Below are 20,046 nucleotides of genomic sequence, written 5' to 3'. Positions count from 1 at the left end.
CAGATTAACTTCTGTTTTAACTTCTGTGTCATCTGTTTTACAACTGGATAGTTTATTATGTACTCAAGCTTCTCTAAATAGGTTATGACCGTACAGTCATTGGCTGTGACTCCCTGTGATATGTTTTACCGCTCCGCTTTGATAGATGGCAGCAGATCTCTGGCTAGAGCTGCAAATGGTACACTGAAGAAGAAGTGGGCGTGGGTTTGCTGGCACTACAGCGCCACTTTTGAGCGGTCGTTTATGTTGTCAACAATAACAGACCGCTGAAGTTGTCAAGCAACGTCGAGGAAAAGTCATACATCAGTCCCGCGACGGTATAGTCTTTAGTTGGGTATGAAAGTACATTATATTATTTTATTTTGATTAAATCCAGTTGTGTAATGCATGAAGTCACAATTAAAAACAGCAGCTCTAGACCCTGATGCTGACATTGACTGCTAGCATAGACAGTCTTTGGTTGCTAGGAGCCGAGCTGAGCTAACGCCACTGGTTTAACCTTAGCGCTCTGCACTTAATGAGAGAAAGCGGTTACACTGTGCATAGATAATTGGTGAAGATTCAAAATCAGTGAAAGTCAACGATTAGCTTTATTGTAAGGTTAACATTGAAATGTTAACGAAAACTTGTGATCTGTGTATGGTCTTCAGATGAAGGGCTGGTTATGGCTTGGCTTAATAGTGATAACTGGCCAGTTACATAACAAAGCTATCGAAATATTTTGATAGCTTATTTGTTCTGCGGGCCCAGAGGAGGCACTGGCTAAGCCCCAAAATTTGCTGGCACCCCCAGTGGCTCCCCCTGACTGCCCTATGTTGGGAATAATGTAATAAGGGTGCAGAAAAGCTGGTGCCAGTCCCTGGACAGATCACTGTGCATCTCAGGGCCAACATGGAAATCTAATGATCTAATATGTATTTGTATTTCATGAACAAGTTTGCTGTTAAAGTGAACTCCAGTCTGGGAGAGTGAATCTTAAGCTGCTTCTAGTCAGCTCTGCTGAGAATCAGTGAAGCCATCCTGGGACTTCCACTCAATTAATTGATCAGTCGATCAGTTAAAACTGATTAATATAGATTTCAAAATCTCATTTGGTTTTCATATTTACCTATTTTCAGTGATATAAACTTTAATACCTTCATAGACATGATATAAACTTTATTAGCAGGAAATTAAGTAGGAATATCATTCTTTTAGATTAATTATTTTGTCATATTTTCAAGTAACCTAGAGCTAAGGTTAAACCAGTGGCGTTAGCTCAGCTCGGCTCCTAGCAACCAAAGACTGTCTATGCTAGCAGTGAATGTCAGCATCAGGGTCTAGAGCTGCTGTTTTTAATTGTGACTTCATGCATTACACAACTGGATTTAATCAAAATAAAATAATATAATGTACTTTCATACCCAACTGTAAATTCTGTTTCTGGTGTGCCACCTCAATATTTTTAGTGGCTCGCATATGGCCACCCCACATACTTGTTGCTGTGTCTGTAAATGTTATGATATAGCAATACGTGAATAAAGTTGAACAAGTTTTGTAAATTAATTCAGTTCAATTTCAATTCAGTGTCATTTTTATAGCAATAATATAAAGAAAATTGAAAGAATCAGAGAACCCCTTTGAACAAGCACTTGTTTAAGAATGAGAACTTTTTCAGCAGATGTCTAATTATATATATATTTAAATACCTGCAGTCAACAATCGAGGGCAAAGGACAGTGCACGAGAGAGGTGAAGAAGCGAGTGCAGGTAGGGTGGAGTGGTTGGAGACGAGTGTCAGGTGTTGATTTGTGACAGAAGGATAACAGCAGTGAAAGCAAAGGTTTCTAAGGTGGTGGACAGGATAGACAAGATCAGAAAAGTATATCAGAAAGACGGCTCAGGTTAAGTGTTTTGGAGGTGAAATTAAAGAGTAGTTTGGACAATATTGGATAAAAGATGTTGAATATGAAGCTGCCAGGCAGGAGGGAAAGAGGAAGACTTCAGAGGAGGTTCTTGGTGTAGTAAAGGAGGACATGCAGAGGGTTGGTGTGACAGAACGGGATGCTAGAGATGGGGTGAGATGGAGGCACGTGATCCTCTGTGTCGACCCTTGAAAGGACCAGCTTCAGGAAGAAGACAAAGATGTAATCATATACACAGAAATAGGAGAATTTTCTACTTAAATTGAAGCAATCGTATGAAAAATACGATATGGTGTGAAAGTAAAGTTGCCGTGATGTGTGCTGTTTTTCCATTACTGTGATCTTGAAGTACTCCTACCAATTTAAATAGTTCTCTTTGTCTTACTTTGAATATTTTTATTCCTAGATCAAAGATGGCCCCGGACAGTGCTCAGATTCGGCGGCAGGGTGCTCAGGACTTTATGGCTTACTATGAGTTTGCCTGTGCCAGGCAGGAATCTGTCCCCCTTCCTGCAGTTAAAATGAACCTCAACAAAGGGATGCTGGACTTTAATGGAGACAAGCTGAAGCTAACAGACTGGCCACCCGTTCTCAGCTCTATATCCATTAATAAACACCTGCACCACATAGCAATAAGTAGCACATACCAAGCTAGTTTGGCTTCTGGAGAGGCAGGTACGTTATTGAAACAGTTTATACGATTTTAATTGTCTATGTTAGAAACTTGTTGATTTTCAGATTTTACTTAAAACAACGTCACCATTGGTTTCAGATAGAAGATATCTTAAATCTAGCTTCAGGAGGAAGATTCCAGCTATTCGCTCCAAGGATATGACATTAAAGCTGTGCAAGGCCCTCAGAGAGTGCCTCACTGTCTCTCCCAACCTCAAGACGCTGCAGCTCAATGGACTTCCACTGAGAGAAAGGGACCTCATCACCCTAACAAAGGTGAAAGCAGAGCATTTTAAAAGCAAAGCATTGTAACTGTTTAATTTTTAAAAATGTTATTCAGAACTTTTTCTGTGGTTTTTGCTTTTTTGTTCACTCTTAGAATGGACATTTATTAAAACAAGTTCTTTGTTGAAATGATCCTAATCTAGGGTTTGGCAAAAAGCACTTCCTTGGAAAACCTATCTCTGATTAACTGTCCAATCAGTGATGAGGGCTTAGAGGGTATGTGCAATTATATTACTGTCTCCTAATTTTGTTCAGGAAAGGAGTTTGTATTGTATGTTACCTGTGTAACTGTGTGTTCTCTATGTTTCTATATGTTTTAGTCATTTGCCAAAGCGTTAAGTATTCTGCTAACATCAGGGCAGTGGATTTTAGTGGATGCAGTCTTACCTGGAGGGGGGCAGAGCACATGGCCAATATTATCAAGGTATAGTATTTGATTTTCAGTGTCATCTGGCAGTCTATTTTATTTTTTATTGAGAGATGATTATTTAATAATTGTAAACTATCCAGATAATAATTGTTAAAAAAGTTTGTTAGGGAAAAAATTGAGGTGCACAGTGCAGATTACAGCAGCATGTTTTTTGACAGAGGGATTGTAAAGCTGTATACACACTGGAAGCGATTTTACTTGTTCACTTTCTATGGTCTCTAGTCAAAACGTGGCCTTGAATCGCTTCCAGTGTATATGCAGCTTAAACCTAGAAGATTTAGAGAGAGAAGTTATCAGTTAGTCAGAACATTATGTAATAAAAGATAGAATAAGACAATGTGGGCCTTTTCGTTCAGTAATAGAAGTGGAAGAGTCTTAAAATTTTTCATCACAACTTTTGTAAGAATCCTTTTATTTATCTTAAAGCATCAGGGTATGCAAAGACATGGTACGGCGTGGGCGGAGTCTCTGAGGTATCGACAGCCGCAGTTTGAGGGTATGGGAGGTCTTCGCCGTGTCACACTTAACTGTAACACTTTAATTGGGGACCGGGGTGCTGCGGCTCTTGCAAGTGAACTTGCTGAAGACCTCTGGGTTAAAGGTTAGTAGATTTGTGAGTTTGTGGTGTTTGTTGTTTTCCTTATTGTACAAATTTTTGATAGGATTTCTGTTTCTGATTTTTGGCTTGTAAAACAGCTGTGGACCTGCAAAGATGTGGTCTTTCCAACGAAGGCGCTCGTCGTTTGCTAGAAGCCTTGAAAACGAATTCTTCTTTGTGTGTGCTGGATATCCGTGGTAACCCGTTAGTTGGTAAGTTGCTACCTAAGTCAAGGCAATAGCATTTTCTTGTTTTTTTCCAGACTTAATAGCACTTTTCCCAATCTGATAAAATATTGTTCGTTCCACTGCTTGAGCTGGTTTGTTTTTACGTTTCCATTTGACATATTAATGCAAACCAAATTCTGTGTGTGCGTGGCACTTTCCAATTGTAGAAAGATCATTTGAGTAATACTGTAATTACATCAGTCATGTAGTAGTTCATCTCTAAACCAACGAAACATAAATTTCTAGAAATGTTTCTGGTACTTAATCTTCACTGATTTTGAGTTTTCCTTTCAGATAAACTCCTAATTAAAACTATAATAGAGAAAGTACTAATGAATGGTCATGGACAGTCACCAGAGGTAAGTTTTTGGGAGAAATATTCCGGGGGGGTGGAACCATTGCTCTAGGTGGTGTATTTGTATGCATGTGTCTTCCTTATGTTGTCCTGCAGTATTGCTGGATCAAGCCTGCAGCGTCAGAACCACAGAGAGCTTCTGGTCCAAGGAGGAGAGCATTACCCAGTACAGTCAGAGGGAAAGCTGCATTTAGAATAGGTATTTATGTATACATACATTTTTCTTGTTCCATGTTCCAGATAAACACAGACAGACTGCATGTAACTCCATGTTATTGTCTCCCTAGTCAGACAAAACACAGTAAATTCAGTATTTCTGGTTGTACACCTAAAATCAGCCTATTAAAAACAGATATTTATTCATTTATTTTTATGAGCATAGGCACATTTCTCTGTTTTATGTTGGGGGTTTTTGTGCATGTATGTGTGCAGTGTAAATTCACTGGAGGATTTCTTTCAGTCTGTTTGAGATAGTATTGCTTATTCTCTGTGTCTTTTCAACTTCTCAAATTAAATTTTTAAGTCATCTGGAGACATGGTAAGAACTGAATTCATTGTGATTTTATTTTGTTTCTCCTGCTGATAGGTGCAAAAATAATCTTGAATTTGTGATGTGTTTGATTATGGTTTAGTTGACTTTGCCCTTATTTATAGGATGATTTCAGTAGATACTCACCTAGATTAATTAGTCTTTCATCTATTTGCGTGTGATGTTTATACCCTGCTTGTTAGAAGCAAGTAATATCTGCTAGTTTCACAAAGCATGTAGTTCTTATCATTTTTGCATTGATTAATTCATGGAAAGCCCACACACATGTTCTGCTGGCCATTATAATCACTTCCACTATTTTGCGCATATCTTGTGTTATTATTGGGAGGGACCTAACAATTTTCTGTGAGCAAAGATTTATCAGTTTGTCATTTATCATTGTTCAGTTTAATTAAATATTATTAATGCACATTAATGCCTAGTGATGCAGTGATTAGCACTGTTGCCTCACAGCAAGGCCCTGAGTTCAAGTCCTCTCTCAGGCCAGGGTCTTTCTGTGTGGTGTTTGCATGTTCTCCCCATGTTTGTGTGGGTTCCTACGGCTTCCTCCTGCAGTCCAAAGACATGCAGTTAGCGAGGTTAGGTTAATTGATGATGGTTAATTGCCCATATGTGTGGATGCGAGTGTGAATGGTTGTCTGTCTCTGTGTGTTAGCCCTGTGGCAGACTGGCGGCCTGTCCAGGGTGTACCTTGCCTCTCGCCCTGAGACTCCTAGGATAGACTCCAGACCCCCCACGTCCCTGAATTGGATGGCAAAAGACGATGGATGGATTGATTATTATTCATTTATATAGTGCCGAATCACAACAGACACCTCAAGGCACTTTTAATAAATGGTGATAAAGTACAGTTCATAATACTATGAGGACTTTGCATCATCAACGCTGCGCCCTTCTTAGAGGTGAAGATTTCTCAGAATTCATGGACATGTCTTCTCTTTGCAGCCACTCATAAAGGACCATCTCCTGGTGGACGGAGTTCAGCTGCTGCTCTGAAACCTAAGCCATCACGCACCCCCCATGTGCCTTGGCGTGCTGCTGCACGAGCTGGACGCCAAAGGTGAAGATATGTTCAGAAGAAACAACAAGCAAACAACAAAAACTATGTTCCATTAATAAGTTTGGAAGATAGTTTGGATTGTGTGTGTGTTTTGGGGGTCTGGAAGTTTATTTTTTCTGCATATGGAAACCTGTAGGGAATGTAATTATATGTTTAAAAAGCATTCACTGTTTATTATAGTCATGTAGAGACTAATACTATGTTTTTGCTTCTGCAGAGGTTTGCCTCCTGGAATTACTGTAACAGACCATAGCTTTCAGGTAAGCTGTCTTGTGTCTGTGTGTAATGCAGCGTAATGAATAAAGAGCCCTAAACAGCAGCATTAATGTTAATATCTTATTAGGGTGCAGCCACAGTGAAAGTTACCATGGAGTCTGATTCAGAGGCAGAGGAGGATGATGAAGAGGAAGTGGTGGAAGTGGAACCGAGACCATCTTCTCTTAATCGTCAGGACAGATTCATTTCGCGGAGGTTTGAACAAATACAGGTTAGTCATTTTTGTAATGTGTTTTTGCTGCTTCTAAAGTCAAAGATGTGGTATGTGAAGAGTTCATTAAACAAAACCACCTCACACACTGCTCTTCTGATCCATGCCCTGTAGATGGAGCTAAACGAGTGCCGTATGAGGCTCGGAGAAGAGCGGAGGGCCAGACTGAAGGCTGAGTCCAGGCTCATGGAGGTAAATAAAATCTGTAATACATACAGATAAATTTATGCCTGTTATTTATTTTTAATGTTTTCCTTTTATTGCAAGTTTTAATCATAGAAAATCCATAGAAAATCAACCCTCTCACAATCAGCTGATTTCTTAAAATCTTTGAAAATTAATTTGACCAACATGTTCCAAATCACAGACCCTTGAAATACACAAAAATGGGTCAACATTTTTACATTTTTTTTTTTTATCTGTTATTCTTGACCAGCAATTTTGAGCTCTCATAAGTGCAAGAGAGATGCATTCTAGTGGCTGCAAGTCTAAAGTTGTTTTAAATTTACTCCAGGGAATTAACAGAAAACAGCATGTTGGTTTAATTGGTGTACTTTTGCTATTGAAACTGTGTTATTTCCCATGTTATTTGATTCTCAAAGTTGTTTATAGAAAATAGTGTGATTCTTTGTGAGTCAGGTGGGAGGTACTTATTGATTTTTCATGAAGTAATGCAACAGCTCGTCCTTTATTGAAGAGTCAGTTTTATTGAACAGTCGTGTTTTTTGGTTGTTTTTTTTAATGAATAAATAAGACTGTGCCTTTATTCTTTATGTAATTTCTGTTCAGTATGAGCTGGAGAATGCTCGTCTTCAAGATGCCAATCACTCCCTGTCAGAGGCACTTGCTGCCAGTGGCTCTGCATTAGCACCACCGGCTTCCAGTGCTCTTGAAGATGAGGCAATTCTGGAGAGCATTGAGACATCATTCACTAAGTTTCACGCTTTCCTGGATTTGCTCAAAGATGCTGGGTGGGTATTTTTAATGGCAGCAATTACAAAATGCCACTGTTGTCACAGGACCTACGTGGTTTACTGAAAATCCGTTCTTTAAAAATCTTTCAGTTTCATTATGTGTGGGTGTGCTTTTTTCCACTTCTTGAGCCAGAAGTTGGCCTTTAGTTTTGTTTTGAATGGATCCCCATTTTAAGTGGCTTATATTTAACTGTCTTTCTTCCCCTTGTTACATTTAATGTGTGTTTTAGGACGATACCTACAGTTATTTATTATATTTTATTTTTTATAAAGTTATCTTTGTGCATCGTACAAAACATTGCAGAAAAGTGTTTGCTTGATTTTTGTAGAGTATTACAGTCTGGCACCCTGTGAGTAAACTTTTGTGTAGCTTTAATATTTCAGCTGCACGATGAAGCAGCTTATTATTGTAGCTCTTATCATTTATAGTGTAACAATGTGGTCTGCAAGAGTAAGTACATTCAAGTGGTATAGAAAGAGCATATACTCAGATTACACACTTCTGTTAGTGATGTATCATTAAATTGTTATGTTTGGCAAAACCACAGGTTGTGTAGTTAATGGCTCGTATTTGACTTGGGATAAGATGTCAAACAGGTGTATTTTCTAAAATATTAGACTAGTGATATTTAAAAAAGGTGTGCATCTTAGATTTCAGTTTCTTTCGGAAATATCTGAAGTTAATTTTAATATTGGCCAATTTGATATTGATTCTGCAGTTTAATTCTGACAGGATGGGTTTCATTCAAAACGAAACTCTAGGTTTGTCATTGTCATTTCTTGGATTAATACGTGGAAACCAAAGCCCATGGGTTAGGTATAATTTCGCAGTCATCTTTGAGTCAGTTACTCACTCAGTCAGGGTATCATTCTGGAATCTTTTTAAATCTAAAATGCGCCCACTAGCCACTTAGTTAGGTGCATCTTCTTGCACAAGGTTGAACCCATTTTTGCTTTCAGAACTACCTTAATTATTAATAGAATAGATTAAGCAAACATATGCTCTGCTGGATTAAGATCTGGTGACTGTGGAGGCTCTTTGAGTACAGTGAACTCATTGTCATGTTCAAAGACTAATATGACGTTATCATGCTGAAAGCAGCCATCAGAAGGTGAGTACACTGGGATCATAAAGGGATCAGTGAGAGTAGTCAGATTAGCTGTGGTGCAGTTATAAAGGGCTTCAAAGAAAATATCCCCTCACACCGTTACACCACCAGTGTACCCAATATCTTATTATCTTAGTCACATCTTACCATAATCATTTTTTTATTTGCATTTGTTGTAGGAAAAAGGTAGGCTGGTATTAGCTGGTTATCTACTCTGGAAGTTCATTTTTAATTGATTGCATGTCTTTTTTTTAATTTCTTGTAGCTTAGGTCAGCTAGCTTCAATGGCTGGAATTGACAAGTCAGATTTCCACCCTCTGGGAAAACCTCAGCTTTCCTCCACAATAGAACCACTTTTGCATGGTGCGACATCACCGCCTGGAGGGCGTTACAGGATCGATGCTCTGTCTTTGGTAAGAATATGCAGAGCAAACTTTGGAAGCATGTTCTGTTGGCAGGTGGGGTGAATATTTTAAAGTTTGCATAAGCCAATTTGCGCACAAATCTGTACGCAAATTGTGGATAAATAAATCATTGCTTCACAGCACTGTAGACTTGCCCTCTGTGATAATGGTGGACATTAGATTTGTAAGCACATCAAGCAGAAATGTAGATTAACTTTGACTACAGATTGTTAGGTTCAAGAATTATAGTTTAATGCATTCACATTCTCTTTTGCAGCTCAGGATAAGAGGAGTATCTGTTAATGAGACATTATTAATGTTACTTCAGTTTTAGTTTTGATTAGAATAGTTAGAATAGAATCGTTTTTCACATTGTCTCATCAAATGTAATTTCTGGTTTTTAGGTAGGAGGTGCCCCATCTGCCTACCCCGTTGGATTGTCTGACACCAGATTGCACAAGTCTCCATCCCCTACTAGAGCAGCCCTTCATAAAGAAAGGTCACTTGATGTAACTTTCACTCAGGCTTCTGCACCAGCAGCAAGTGGTGTAGTGGATGTAGAAGAGGAAGCAAATCATTTTTCAAAGCCTGACACCCAGCACGACTCAGGCTCTGAACACAGTTTTTATAGCCAAAAGTCCTTTGATAATATTTCCTTTGGTAAAACTTCCCAGACTCGGCCAAGCCACCCCACGAGCAACAGCAACTCTCACAGAAACAACAGTTCCCATGGATACAGCTTCAGCAACAGCTACACTTACAACCGTGCTTCTCATAGCAATGGATCTCGAGGTGGTTCGTCTGCAAGTGTTAGTGACATTTTAAGCGACAAAGAGTCTGTAGGATCAGTAGGGTCAAGGAACAGGGGAAATGGAAGGCTGGTGACAGTAGGTCAGTCAGGATCAGAAGGGTCAGAGAGGAAAGCCCCTTCTACGAGAGGCGCTCTAGAGCAGGTCAGATCTCTGGAGAATCTGGGGGTTCAGTCAGATAATGAATCCTAACTAGGCGACCATAAACTTTCTCCCTGTGTGTCAGTGCCTTTTCTTCTATGTTTAGATATTCGCTGCGTTTAAATTGTAGATTTTTTTTTTGTCACCTTTATAAATGTTTTGTTCTTTTTTTTCTTTTTCTTTTTTTTGCATTTTCAGTCCAAATCATTTCAGTTTAGGGAAACAAAATGTTTTTTGCATTTAAACCCAAATAAATAAGTGATTTAAAAAATTAGCCTTATATTATTGTTTTTACATTTTAGATTTACATTTACAGTCTTATTGAAGTTTTTCATAAAGTGCAGGGAATCTGCAGTTTAATTCAGTGCGACATTCTCAAATCTGTAACTCTGTTTCTTCGAGTATAATCCTGATTCTTGTAGCAATCAATCAAATACTAGAAAGTTTACAATTTCAAGACATTGCATGGGAGCTTAAAGCAAAGTGTCATTCCTTGTTTCACATGTGCTCTTACTTATTTGTAGCTTTGGACATTAAAGTAATTTTTTTAAATGACAGATTTTTTATATTTAGAGGTTTTTTTTTTAAGGCTCTATGATATATAATGGCACAATTTAATGTTCCTGTTATTTTGCTTTAAATTTAGTTTATAATAAACTATTTTGCAATTTTACACCTAATAAAGTGTTCTTATCTTTATTCTAAACTTGACATTTAACATTGTCAACATGTGCTCATACATAAACTGTTTGTTCATCATGTGCAATACAGAAAACTAATATTAATATTTAATGACTTAGAGTTAGTGTGATCTTCTATCTGATATGAACCACAAGAACAGCTGCCTACTGAGTAATGCAACCTTAACATAACTTTTATTCTCATTGTCAGGAACCATCTTTTTGATAGGTTATTTTTCAAAATCCAACTTAAAGTGTCACAAGGGTAAGAAAATTAAACAAATCCCTGCTGGGAAAACAACTAAAGTACTTTTGAAATATTTTTTGTGTGAATATTTAAACTCCAGTTTTTGTTTTTGTTTTTTTTGGAGTCCTGACTCACTGTGAGCAAAGCGCGACTTTTGTGGGTCTGTATTTCTTAGCTTGTGTATTCGTTTGCCCCTGATGTCACCCTGGCCTCTGTACTGTGTTCCTTCTGTTCCCTGTCAGAGTTATCTGTATTCTGTCTGTGGATTTCCTGTTTTATTTTGAAGGTTCAGATCTTATATCAGTGTTTCTAGTTTCGCATCCTCTGTCTCGTTAAGTCTAATTTCTCCGGGATGTTCCCACCTGTTCCTCGCTCCCTCGTGTTCCTGCCTGTGTACTTGTCCTGCAGTGTTCAGCGTCCCGTCGTACTCTCAGATTGTGCCTGTGTGTTTCCGTTCTCAGCATTCATTGTTCAGTTCATGTTTTGTTCATCGCCAGCAATAAAGCTGTAGTTCAGTTGCAATTCAGTCTTCTCGAGTCCTGCATTTGGATCCTCACCTCCGCACGCCCGCACACAGAGTTCTGACACATTATCCTAACTCGTAAGCACCAAACGTCAACCGAAAACAGAACGGATCTCTGGAGAGGTGACAGATTGTGCGTAATGCTTCCAATTTCAGTTTCAATTTTTATATGTTTCAAGATATTTTGACACAGAATTAATTGGAATACAGAAATATATGTAAAATAGGTTGATTAATTGCATTAATTTTGTAACTTTTTATGTTTTTTTTGGGGGGGGGGGGGAGGTAGCTATATCTGCTAGTAGTTGTGATCAGTAAGTGTACATGTTGACTTTGTTTTTCTGTTTATGACGTCTGAGACATGAAATTGAGTGATATCTCTCTTTTTGCAACTTTCCAGCAAATCCCAGACCTTGCTCATATTTCTGAAATCCCTGTTATTCTTGTTGCTCCAGATATCTTTCTGTGACTGTATGTTTCGGCTGATTGGCTACAAATTCAGCCTACCTTGTGTCATGCTGCTAGTATAACTGCTCACGGGGATGCGCCATTTCTGCAAAACACTGCAGCTCCTCTGATCTCTTTATAAATATCTAATAAATATCTTGAAGAAGATACACAGATATTTTGTGTATCTTCTATACTTTTTGAGATATTGAATTTTTTATGCAATATTTTTTGCCCATTTCTTCCACATTATCAGTGTGGTCACTGATTTTCCTTGCCGGGCTGAGCTGTGTTTTAGCTCAGTGAGATGAGCAGCCATTCTCAGACTGGGAGGCCTGGGTTCAAATCCCGCTTATGGCAACATTTCTTTCAGTTAACAGTTAAACTTTTCAACACAGATTTCAACTTTTTCACCCCTTAAATTTTTAGTTTTTTTCTGCTGTTTTCAGAAAAAAACTATTTTCAGCAGAAATTCTGCTCATTCACCTCTTTTCAGCCCAAATTCTGCTTATAATAATAATGGATTGGATTTATATAGCGCTTTTCAAGGCACCCAAAGCGCTTTACAATACCACTATTCATTCACTCTCACATTCATACACTGGTGGAGGCAGCTACAGTTGTAGCCACAGCTGCCCTGGGGCAGACTGACAGAAGCGAGGCTGCCATATCGCGCCATCGGGCCCTCTGGCCAACACCAGTAGGCAAGTAGGGTAAAGTGTCTTGCCCAGGGACACAACGACCAGGACAGAGAGCCCAGGGATCGAACTGGCGACCTTCCGGTTACAGATGCGATTCCCAACCCCCTGAGCCACGGTCGCCCTTATTCACCTCTTCTGCAAAATTTTCAGCCTTTTCACCTCTTATCAGCACAAATCTCAGCTGTTTTCAGAAAAAACTCTTTTGAGCAGAAATTCAGCTGATTCATCTCTTTTCAGCAGAAATTCTGATGATTCACCTCTTTTTTGCAGAATTTTCAGCCTGTTGACCTCTTATCAGCACAATTCCCTGCAGCTTCTGCTCATTTCCGCAGAATTGTCAGTCTATTCACTTCTTTGTGAGAATGAGTTTGACTCAGTGAGATGATTAAAGTTTAGTTTAAAAGTTGAATTTATCTACAAACACTAAAGAGATTTGCTGCTTCGGCTATGGTGGTTACTAGATTTCCAATATTTTAGATATCACTTTATAACAAGTATTGTTAACTCATCTTTTTATTTACAGTACTGTGCAAAATTGTGACCCATTCTTCATTTCTTGATATTTAGTGTTCAAGGAGCTAGACTTTACAATATGTCAGATATGAATCTCCTGCCACTATGTCCTATCATGTTACCTACAACCAATGCAAGCTCATTTGGGGATGCTCTTGTGCTTCTAAAGTTTCATGTTTGTTTCCATTGTCTTTTCTCTAATGTGGATCTCTAGTTACAGTCAGAGCTGTATCCTGATGAGCATTGCAGTGTTCAAGTCCACTGCAGGGTCCAGCAGAATTTCTGGAAGTGGAGAAACTGGAGCAAACTATTTTCTATGGTAAATTTTGGTTGTGGTATCTCTTATTTTGGCTGAGATTTCAGTGAATTAAGGTCTTTATTTTATCTAAACTTGTGCGGCACGACTCATGTCTAATTCTTCGGGCTTTCTGGGGTTCTTCAAAATAGCTCTTTGGACGTTAGCTTTTTTTCATTTGTTTCCAGTCCAGTCTTTGTACTTGACCATTTTCAGGAAATTGTTTTTATTTTTAACCTATAACAAATGCAAAACCTAACAATGTTTGACACATAAAATACATGTTTTTGCACCATCGAGGTGTTTCCCACAGAGCTATTAGCTGATCTCTTGGAATATGTCTTGGCATGGTCATCAAAGTATCATTTAAAAAATTAAGGAAACTGAGTACATGAAGGAAATTTCCCCTTGTGGGACTAGGTAGCTTATGATAGGACAAAAGTGGAATGGCCTAACACAAAAACTGTCTCTAACAGATGAACAGTATCTGAAAATCATATTGATAAAAAATATAAAAAATACAGCAAAGACCTGAAACAGACACTGGGAGTTGTGGCTGACCTTTCAGTTGATTCATCAGTTGATTCAGGGAAGGGAAACAAAGGGGGGAAAAACCAAGGTTAGTATACAGGAGAAAGTCGGGAGCAAGGTACAACAGTGAGTGTTTACAGTGGTCTATCTGATACTCCTGTGTTGGTGTTGTTCCTAGATCAACATAATGGCTGTATCCGGTTCGATCCCCGGGCTCTCTGTCCTGGTCGTTGTGTCCTTGGGAAAGACACTACCCTACTGCCTACTGGTGTTGGCCGGAGGGGCCGATGGCGCGATATGGCAGCCTCGCTTCTGTCAGTCTGCCCCAGGGCAGCTGTGGCTACAACCATAGCTTGCCTCCATCAGTGTGTGAATGCGAGAGTGAATGAATAGTGGCATTGTAAAGCGCTTTGGGTGCCTTGAAAAGCGCTATATAAATCCAATCCATTATTATTATTATTATTATTATGATACTAACAGCTGGAAACGTGTCATACAGCTTTGTTTGACAGAAATGAAGGAGAACACATTTAGTTCAATTGTTTCTACATGAGCTCTGTGTGATTTGATAAGTATCTGAGGCTGAGACCATGGGACTGTAAAAACATGATTGTTGGGCTTCATTTCTGTACTGAACAGTCATTTTAAGATTAGCTAGTAAATAACAATTAGCTAATGTTGTTCATGAGATTAAAGTCATCTCACTTTGGTAATGTAAATATAATATGGGCAATATTATAGTTATTATATTAATCATTATTAGTCATTACAGCAGGGAGTTTGAACTCCGTGTCAAATACTGAGCTTCAGTAAAGATTCAAGTTGCATTTATTTATCGTTCCTATCACCTTAAATCTTCACTCAAAGACGAGTATCTTTGACAGTGTATACATAGATGTATTATATATAAGAGACAAATGTTGTTCCTTCAGTATGTTAGCATTACTACATTTGGCTCAATGCTTACATTTATGTGTAAAAAGCAAATGTACGAGCTGTGATAACTGTTTCTGATAGAATGAAGAGTAGACCGATATATAAAATATTCCTTCATTGGGTGAGAAAATCAGACCACGTCATAACTGCTTTAAGTCATACAGAATAGATATCAGAGCCTTAAACAGGCTGACCTCTGCTAAATGGGTCAAACTGGGCAGAAAGTATACAAACACATAACATCCTTATAAAATATGATGTAACACTATAGATCAACTTACCCCAGAATATATAAAGCATATAAACAATTACAGCAATTTGATGCAACAAACACAGCAGTACTACTAATCCAAAATACTCAAAGCTTCATAGAACTGAAACAAACATTTATTTTTAGGTCCATTCTGCTGCTGATACATACTTTAGGTTTCTGAATATTAAACTTGGGTTCAATAAATTCTTCATAAATGTTGGCCCTGAACTAGCAGCGGACATCCCGTGTCATAAAAATGAAAATATCAGTAATATAAAATCAAATCCCTTTTCACTGTTCCTCTCAGCTACAAATGAGCAAGAAGTAATAAATATCACATTCAAATGTAAAAGTAAGTCTTCAATGGATTATCATCAAATAAATATGTCTGTAGTTAAACAGGTTATTCTGAATATTGCTAGTCCCTTAACATATATCTGTAATTTATCATTTCAGTCCGGTTGTTTTCCAAAAAAAAATGAAAATTGCGAAAGTAATACCACTATATAAAAGTAATGACAAACACAGTTTTACCAATTATAGGCCTATTTCTCTACTGCCTCAATTCTCAAAAATTCTAGAAAAACTTTTTAATTCAAGATTAGAAAAATTCCTTGGAAAAACATCAAATAATAAATGTTGGTCAGTATGGTTTCAGAACGCAAAGAACCACTTCAATGGCGATAATTGAGGCAGTAGAAGAAATTACTGATACACTGGATAAAAATAAATATGCAGTTGGTATTTTTGTTGATCTCAAAAAGGCCTTCGACACAATCAATCACTCAATTTTATTGGATAAATTGGAAAGATATGGTATTCGAGGGAAAGCTGGTAACTGGTTAAAAAGTTACCTAACGAGTCGGGAACAATATGTTAGCATAGGGCATTACCACTCAGAGAAACTTGGTATTAAATGTGGTGTTCCCCAAGGGTCAGTGTTGGGACCAAAACTTTTCAATGTATACATAAATGATATTTTTGATGTTTCTCAAGTACTTAAACTCATACTGTTCGCAGATGACACCAACATATTTTTCAGTAGCGATGATTATACTGATCTTGTAATGACCGTAAACAGGGAGCTAAAATTAATTTAAAAAAATGGATGGACATAAATAAATTATCATTAAATATAAATAAAACTAAAGCAATGTTTTTTGGTAATTTAAAATATAATATAGAATTACCAATTATCATTGAAGGTGTACCAATTGATAATGTGAGTGAAAACAAATTTTTGGGAGTCGTAATTGATAATAAAATTTCATGGAAACCCCACGTCAGACACATAAAAACCAAAATTTCCAGAAGCCTCGCAGTTTTGAACAAAGTGAAACAATTCCTTGATAAAGATGCACTTCGTACTCTGTACTGTAGCCTGGTTCTTCCATAGCTTACATATTGTGTGGAAGTGTGGGGAAATACATATAAAAATACAACTAATCCATTAGTCACAGTACAGAAACGAGCACTGTGTATTATTCACAAGGCTGGTTATCTAAATCATACTCACAAACTCTTTCTTCAGGCAAAGTTACTTAAATTCCAGGATCTGGTTAATTACAATACATCCATAATTTTGTATAAAGCTTTTACTAAACTTTTACCAGCAAATTTACAAACTAGATTTGAAATTCGAGAAAAGGTTTATAATGTGAGAGGCTTTGGAGAATTCAAATTACCCAGAACTCGAACAACCTGTAAAGGTTTTTGTGTGTCTGTATGTGGTGTGAAAATCTGGAACAGTCTGAGTTTACAATTGAAACAATGCAAAAATATTCATAGATTTAAATTTCTCTACAAACAGTTGGTCTGGTCACAGTATACTCAATGATGGTTTTTAGTGTGCTCTGTAATGTCTGTTCTCTTACCATTGCTGGTATGGATTCAAAAAAAAAAAAAAAAAAGTGTGCGTATGTATGTACATATATGTACATGTGTGTGTACATATATGTATGTATATGTATGTGTGTTTGTTACTTGTAGTTATTACTGCCTGTTACCTGTGGTAATGCAATTTATAATTTATATATTCTGTATTCAGTTATGAAGGCTCTAATTGTTGTTTGCGAGCTGCCGCTTAGATGCTTGTATGTGCCCGGGGCTGTTGATGGGTCTGTATGCAATGATGGGCGTAGCTGCGGGAAGTTTATTGTTTTTTTTTGTTGATGAGTGAGTATAGGGGTGGGATTTAATAAGTTTTCTTCGTCCCACTCCTTTTTCAGGCAATTTCTGTTTTTTGTTTTGTGCATTTTATGTTCAATATAGGTATTTGTTGTGCCTGAAAATGAACAAATAAATGAAATGAAAAATGAAATGAAACTTGTTTCTGCCTTTCATAGTGTGTAACTTGAAGGCCCTGAGTACTTTCTCCCACACTGAAAACACTGGAATGATAAAATTATTTGAACATTACCTAATAAGACTGATTCAGGACAGACAATTAGTTATTTTTAAACTTTTCTAGCAGTCCTTCACAAACAGGGAACAGTCTGTCTATTCTCTCCATCTGTCAGCTGCTGCTGGCTCTTCCTCCTCCTCTTCCTCACACACTGCTGAGTTTGTCCTGGTGGATCATCAGGGGTGCAAAGCCTCACAGATGATGTGCAGCAGTGGGTCCCTCAGTCTGTCCTCACTCTGGACACTTGCAGTTGTCACACATGGAAATCAAATGTGTGATAAGCTGCAGGATTCAAACACAAGTGTAACTTATAACTACATGTTCATACTTTTATTACACAATCGGAGAGAAAGAAACAGAGAGCGAGTGCAGGACAGACAGACAGGTGACAGTCTCAGGTGTATACACTGCTACAAAACAGCACAAGAGAAGGAGGATTTAGTGTTTGTGCTAAACAAGAAAAGTTCCCAGATGGTACAGTGGACACATGTGTGACTCCTGTGATTAAAGCATCTTTCTTTCAGCTTAACGAGTTCAAACACACGTTAAAGTCCGTTTGGCTGGACACCACCGAACAGAGGCAGCAATATAACAAAATAACTAACATTAACAGTGCAGTGGATCCTGCTTGTGCCGTGATATTCAGGACTTCAAACCGAGCAGCATCACTGACTTTCAGCCTGTTGTGTTTGTGGATATATGACTGACTTTAATTATCCATAAAATCATCAGATTCTCTGTAAGATTAAGGTCAGCTATTGTATTATTATATTTTAAAGGCTTTAAAACCAAGTAAACGCTGAAAGTACAAACATCGCTAATGGCGACTTTGCCGACATGTGACCAAAGTAATGTTTTAATGTTCCTCATTATTAAACATTTTCACATAAATGAGTGACATAATATTCAGTACTTACTTTTAACAGTTTACTCTTCGGCCTCTCTGCTTCTGCCATCTGCGGCAAAATTATCCACACCGACTGCAGCGCTATGAATTGTGGGATATGTTGGGCCACGAAGTCTACACTAGTGATGGTAAATTCGATTCTTTTTACTGAATCGAGTTTTAATGAGTCACTCACCAAAGTGAATTGGGTTTCTTGAGTCATTTGAGTCACTGAGTCAATTGACCAGAGAGGGCAAAAATGTATATTTTCACTCAAACTTAATTTGTTTCTCTTTTAATGTAAATCCTACTGCTAAGATGAATGATCGTAAACGAAAACAACTATTTTCTTTAGAGCAAAAAAGAGCAAAAAAAATTCTAAAGGGAATATTTATTTATTTTTATTTTAGTTTATTGGTATTTTCCTTAAAAGTGTCAAATATATATTTTCTCATCTAAATGTCCACTGAGCTGTGAGCCAGGGGGCGGTAAAGTGCCTTAACATTGGTTGCCAACCAAGAAGAAGAAAAGAAGCTGTGAGCCAGGAGGGAGGGGGTGAGTGAGTGAGTCAGTGATTCGTTCAACTCGTTTGAGCTATGAGCCAGGAGGAAGGGGGTTAGTGAGTCCTGAGTTATTGGCTTATGCCAGGGGTCAGCAACCTTTAACAGCAAAAGAGCCATTTGGACCCAGTTTCCACGCAAAAGAAAACACTGGGTGCCGCAAATACCTTTTGACATCTAAAATGAAGATAACACTGTATATATTGTTTTTTAACTTTATGCTTTGTGTGAACAACTAAGGTGTGTTGCTTATGAAATCCATGAAGTGCTGCAAAGAAAATTACATTTTATTTATGTAATTAACACATTTTGAACTCCATCCATCCATCCATCTTCATCCGCTTTGTCCGGTCAGGTCGCGGGGGCAGCAGCCTAAGCAAAGAGGCCCAGACCTCCCTCTCCCCAGCCACCTCCTCCAGCTTGTCCGGGGGAACACTAAGGCGTTCCCAGGCCAGCCGAGAGATATAATCTCTCCAGCGTGTCCTGGGTCTGCCCCGGGGCCTCCTCCCGGTGGGACATGCCTGGAACACCTCACCCAGGAGGCGCCCAGGGGGCATCCTTGTCAGATGCCCGAACCACCTCAGCTGGCTCCTTTCGATGTGGAGCAGCAGCTGCTCTACTCTGAGCCCCTCCCGGATGGCCGAACTTCTCACCCTATCTCTAAGGGAGAGGCCAGCCACCCTTCGGAGGAAGCTCATTTCTGCCGCTTGTATCCGCGATCTCGTTCTTTCGGTCACTACCCACAGCTCGTGGCCATAGGTGAGGGTAGGGACGTAGATCGACCGGTAAATTGAGAGCTTCGCTTTTACACTCAGCTCCCTCTTCACCACGACGGACCGGTGCAACGTCCGCATTACTGCAGCTGCAGCCCCAATCCGTCTGTCGATCTCCGGCTCCCTTCTCCCAAAACTCGAGAACAAGACCCCGAGATACTTGAACTCCTCCACTTGGGGCAGGAACTCATCCCCGACCCGGAGTGGGCACTCCACCCTTTTCCGGCTGAGAACCATGGCCTCAGATTTGGAGGTGCTGATCCTCATTCCCGCTGCTTCACACTCGGCTGCGA

The 20,046-nt window shown here is 38.7% G+C and overlaps 1 protein-coding gene across 5 annotated transcripts; it reads left to right on the top strand.

The window, feature by feature from the left end:
* The first annotated feature begins 199 nt into the window (after positions 1–199).
* cep78 (centrosomal protein 78) lies at positions 200–11,575 on the top strand. Of its 5 annotated transcripts, none has more exons than XM_080894008.1 (17): positions 249–334; positions 1,695–1,748; positions 2,310–2,578; positions 2,676–2,851; positions 3,004–3,076; positions 3,181–3,284; positions 3,717–3,891; positions 3,987–4,100; positions 4,410–4,474; positions 4,567–4,669; positions 5,966–6,080; positions 6,298–6,340; positions 6,424–6,567; positions 6,682–6,759; positions 7,357–7,538; positions 8,916–9,063; positions 9,459–11,575. In XM_080894008.1, exons 3-17 carry the CDS (start codon positions 2,317–2,319, stop codon positions 10,053–10,055), a joined length of 2,379 nt encoding a protein of 792 aa, XP_080750134.1. In that variant the 5' UTR covers positions 249–334; positions 1,695–1,748; positions 2,310–2,316; the 3' UTR covers positions 10,056–11,575. The 5 variants fall into 5 exon arrangements, with proteins under 5 accessions (XP_080750130.1, XP_080750131.1, XP_080750134.1 ...); XM_080894007.1 differs by lacking the exon at positions 1,695–1,748 and adding an exon at positions 1,953–2,125 and having other exon boundaries at positions 270–334; XM_080894004.1 differs by lacking the exon at positions 1,695–1,748 and having other exon boundaries at positions 200–317.
* The last annotated feature ends 8,471 nt before the right edge of the window (positions 11,576–20,046 follow it).

Source organism: Rhamphochromis sp. 'chilingali' (assembly GCF_963969265.1).
Source record: "Rhamphochromis sp. 'chilingali' genome assembly, chromosome: 10".
NCBI classification, from domain to species: Eukaryota; Metazoa; Chordata; class Actinopteri; order Cichliformes; family Cichlidae; genus Rhamphochromis; species Rhamphochromis sp. 'chilingali'.
This window is presented reverse-complemented; position numbering and strand designations above follow the sequence as displayed.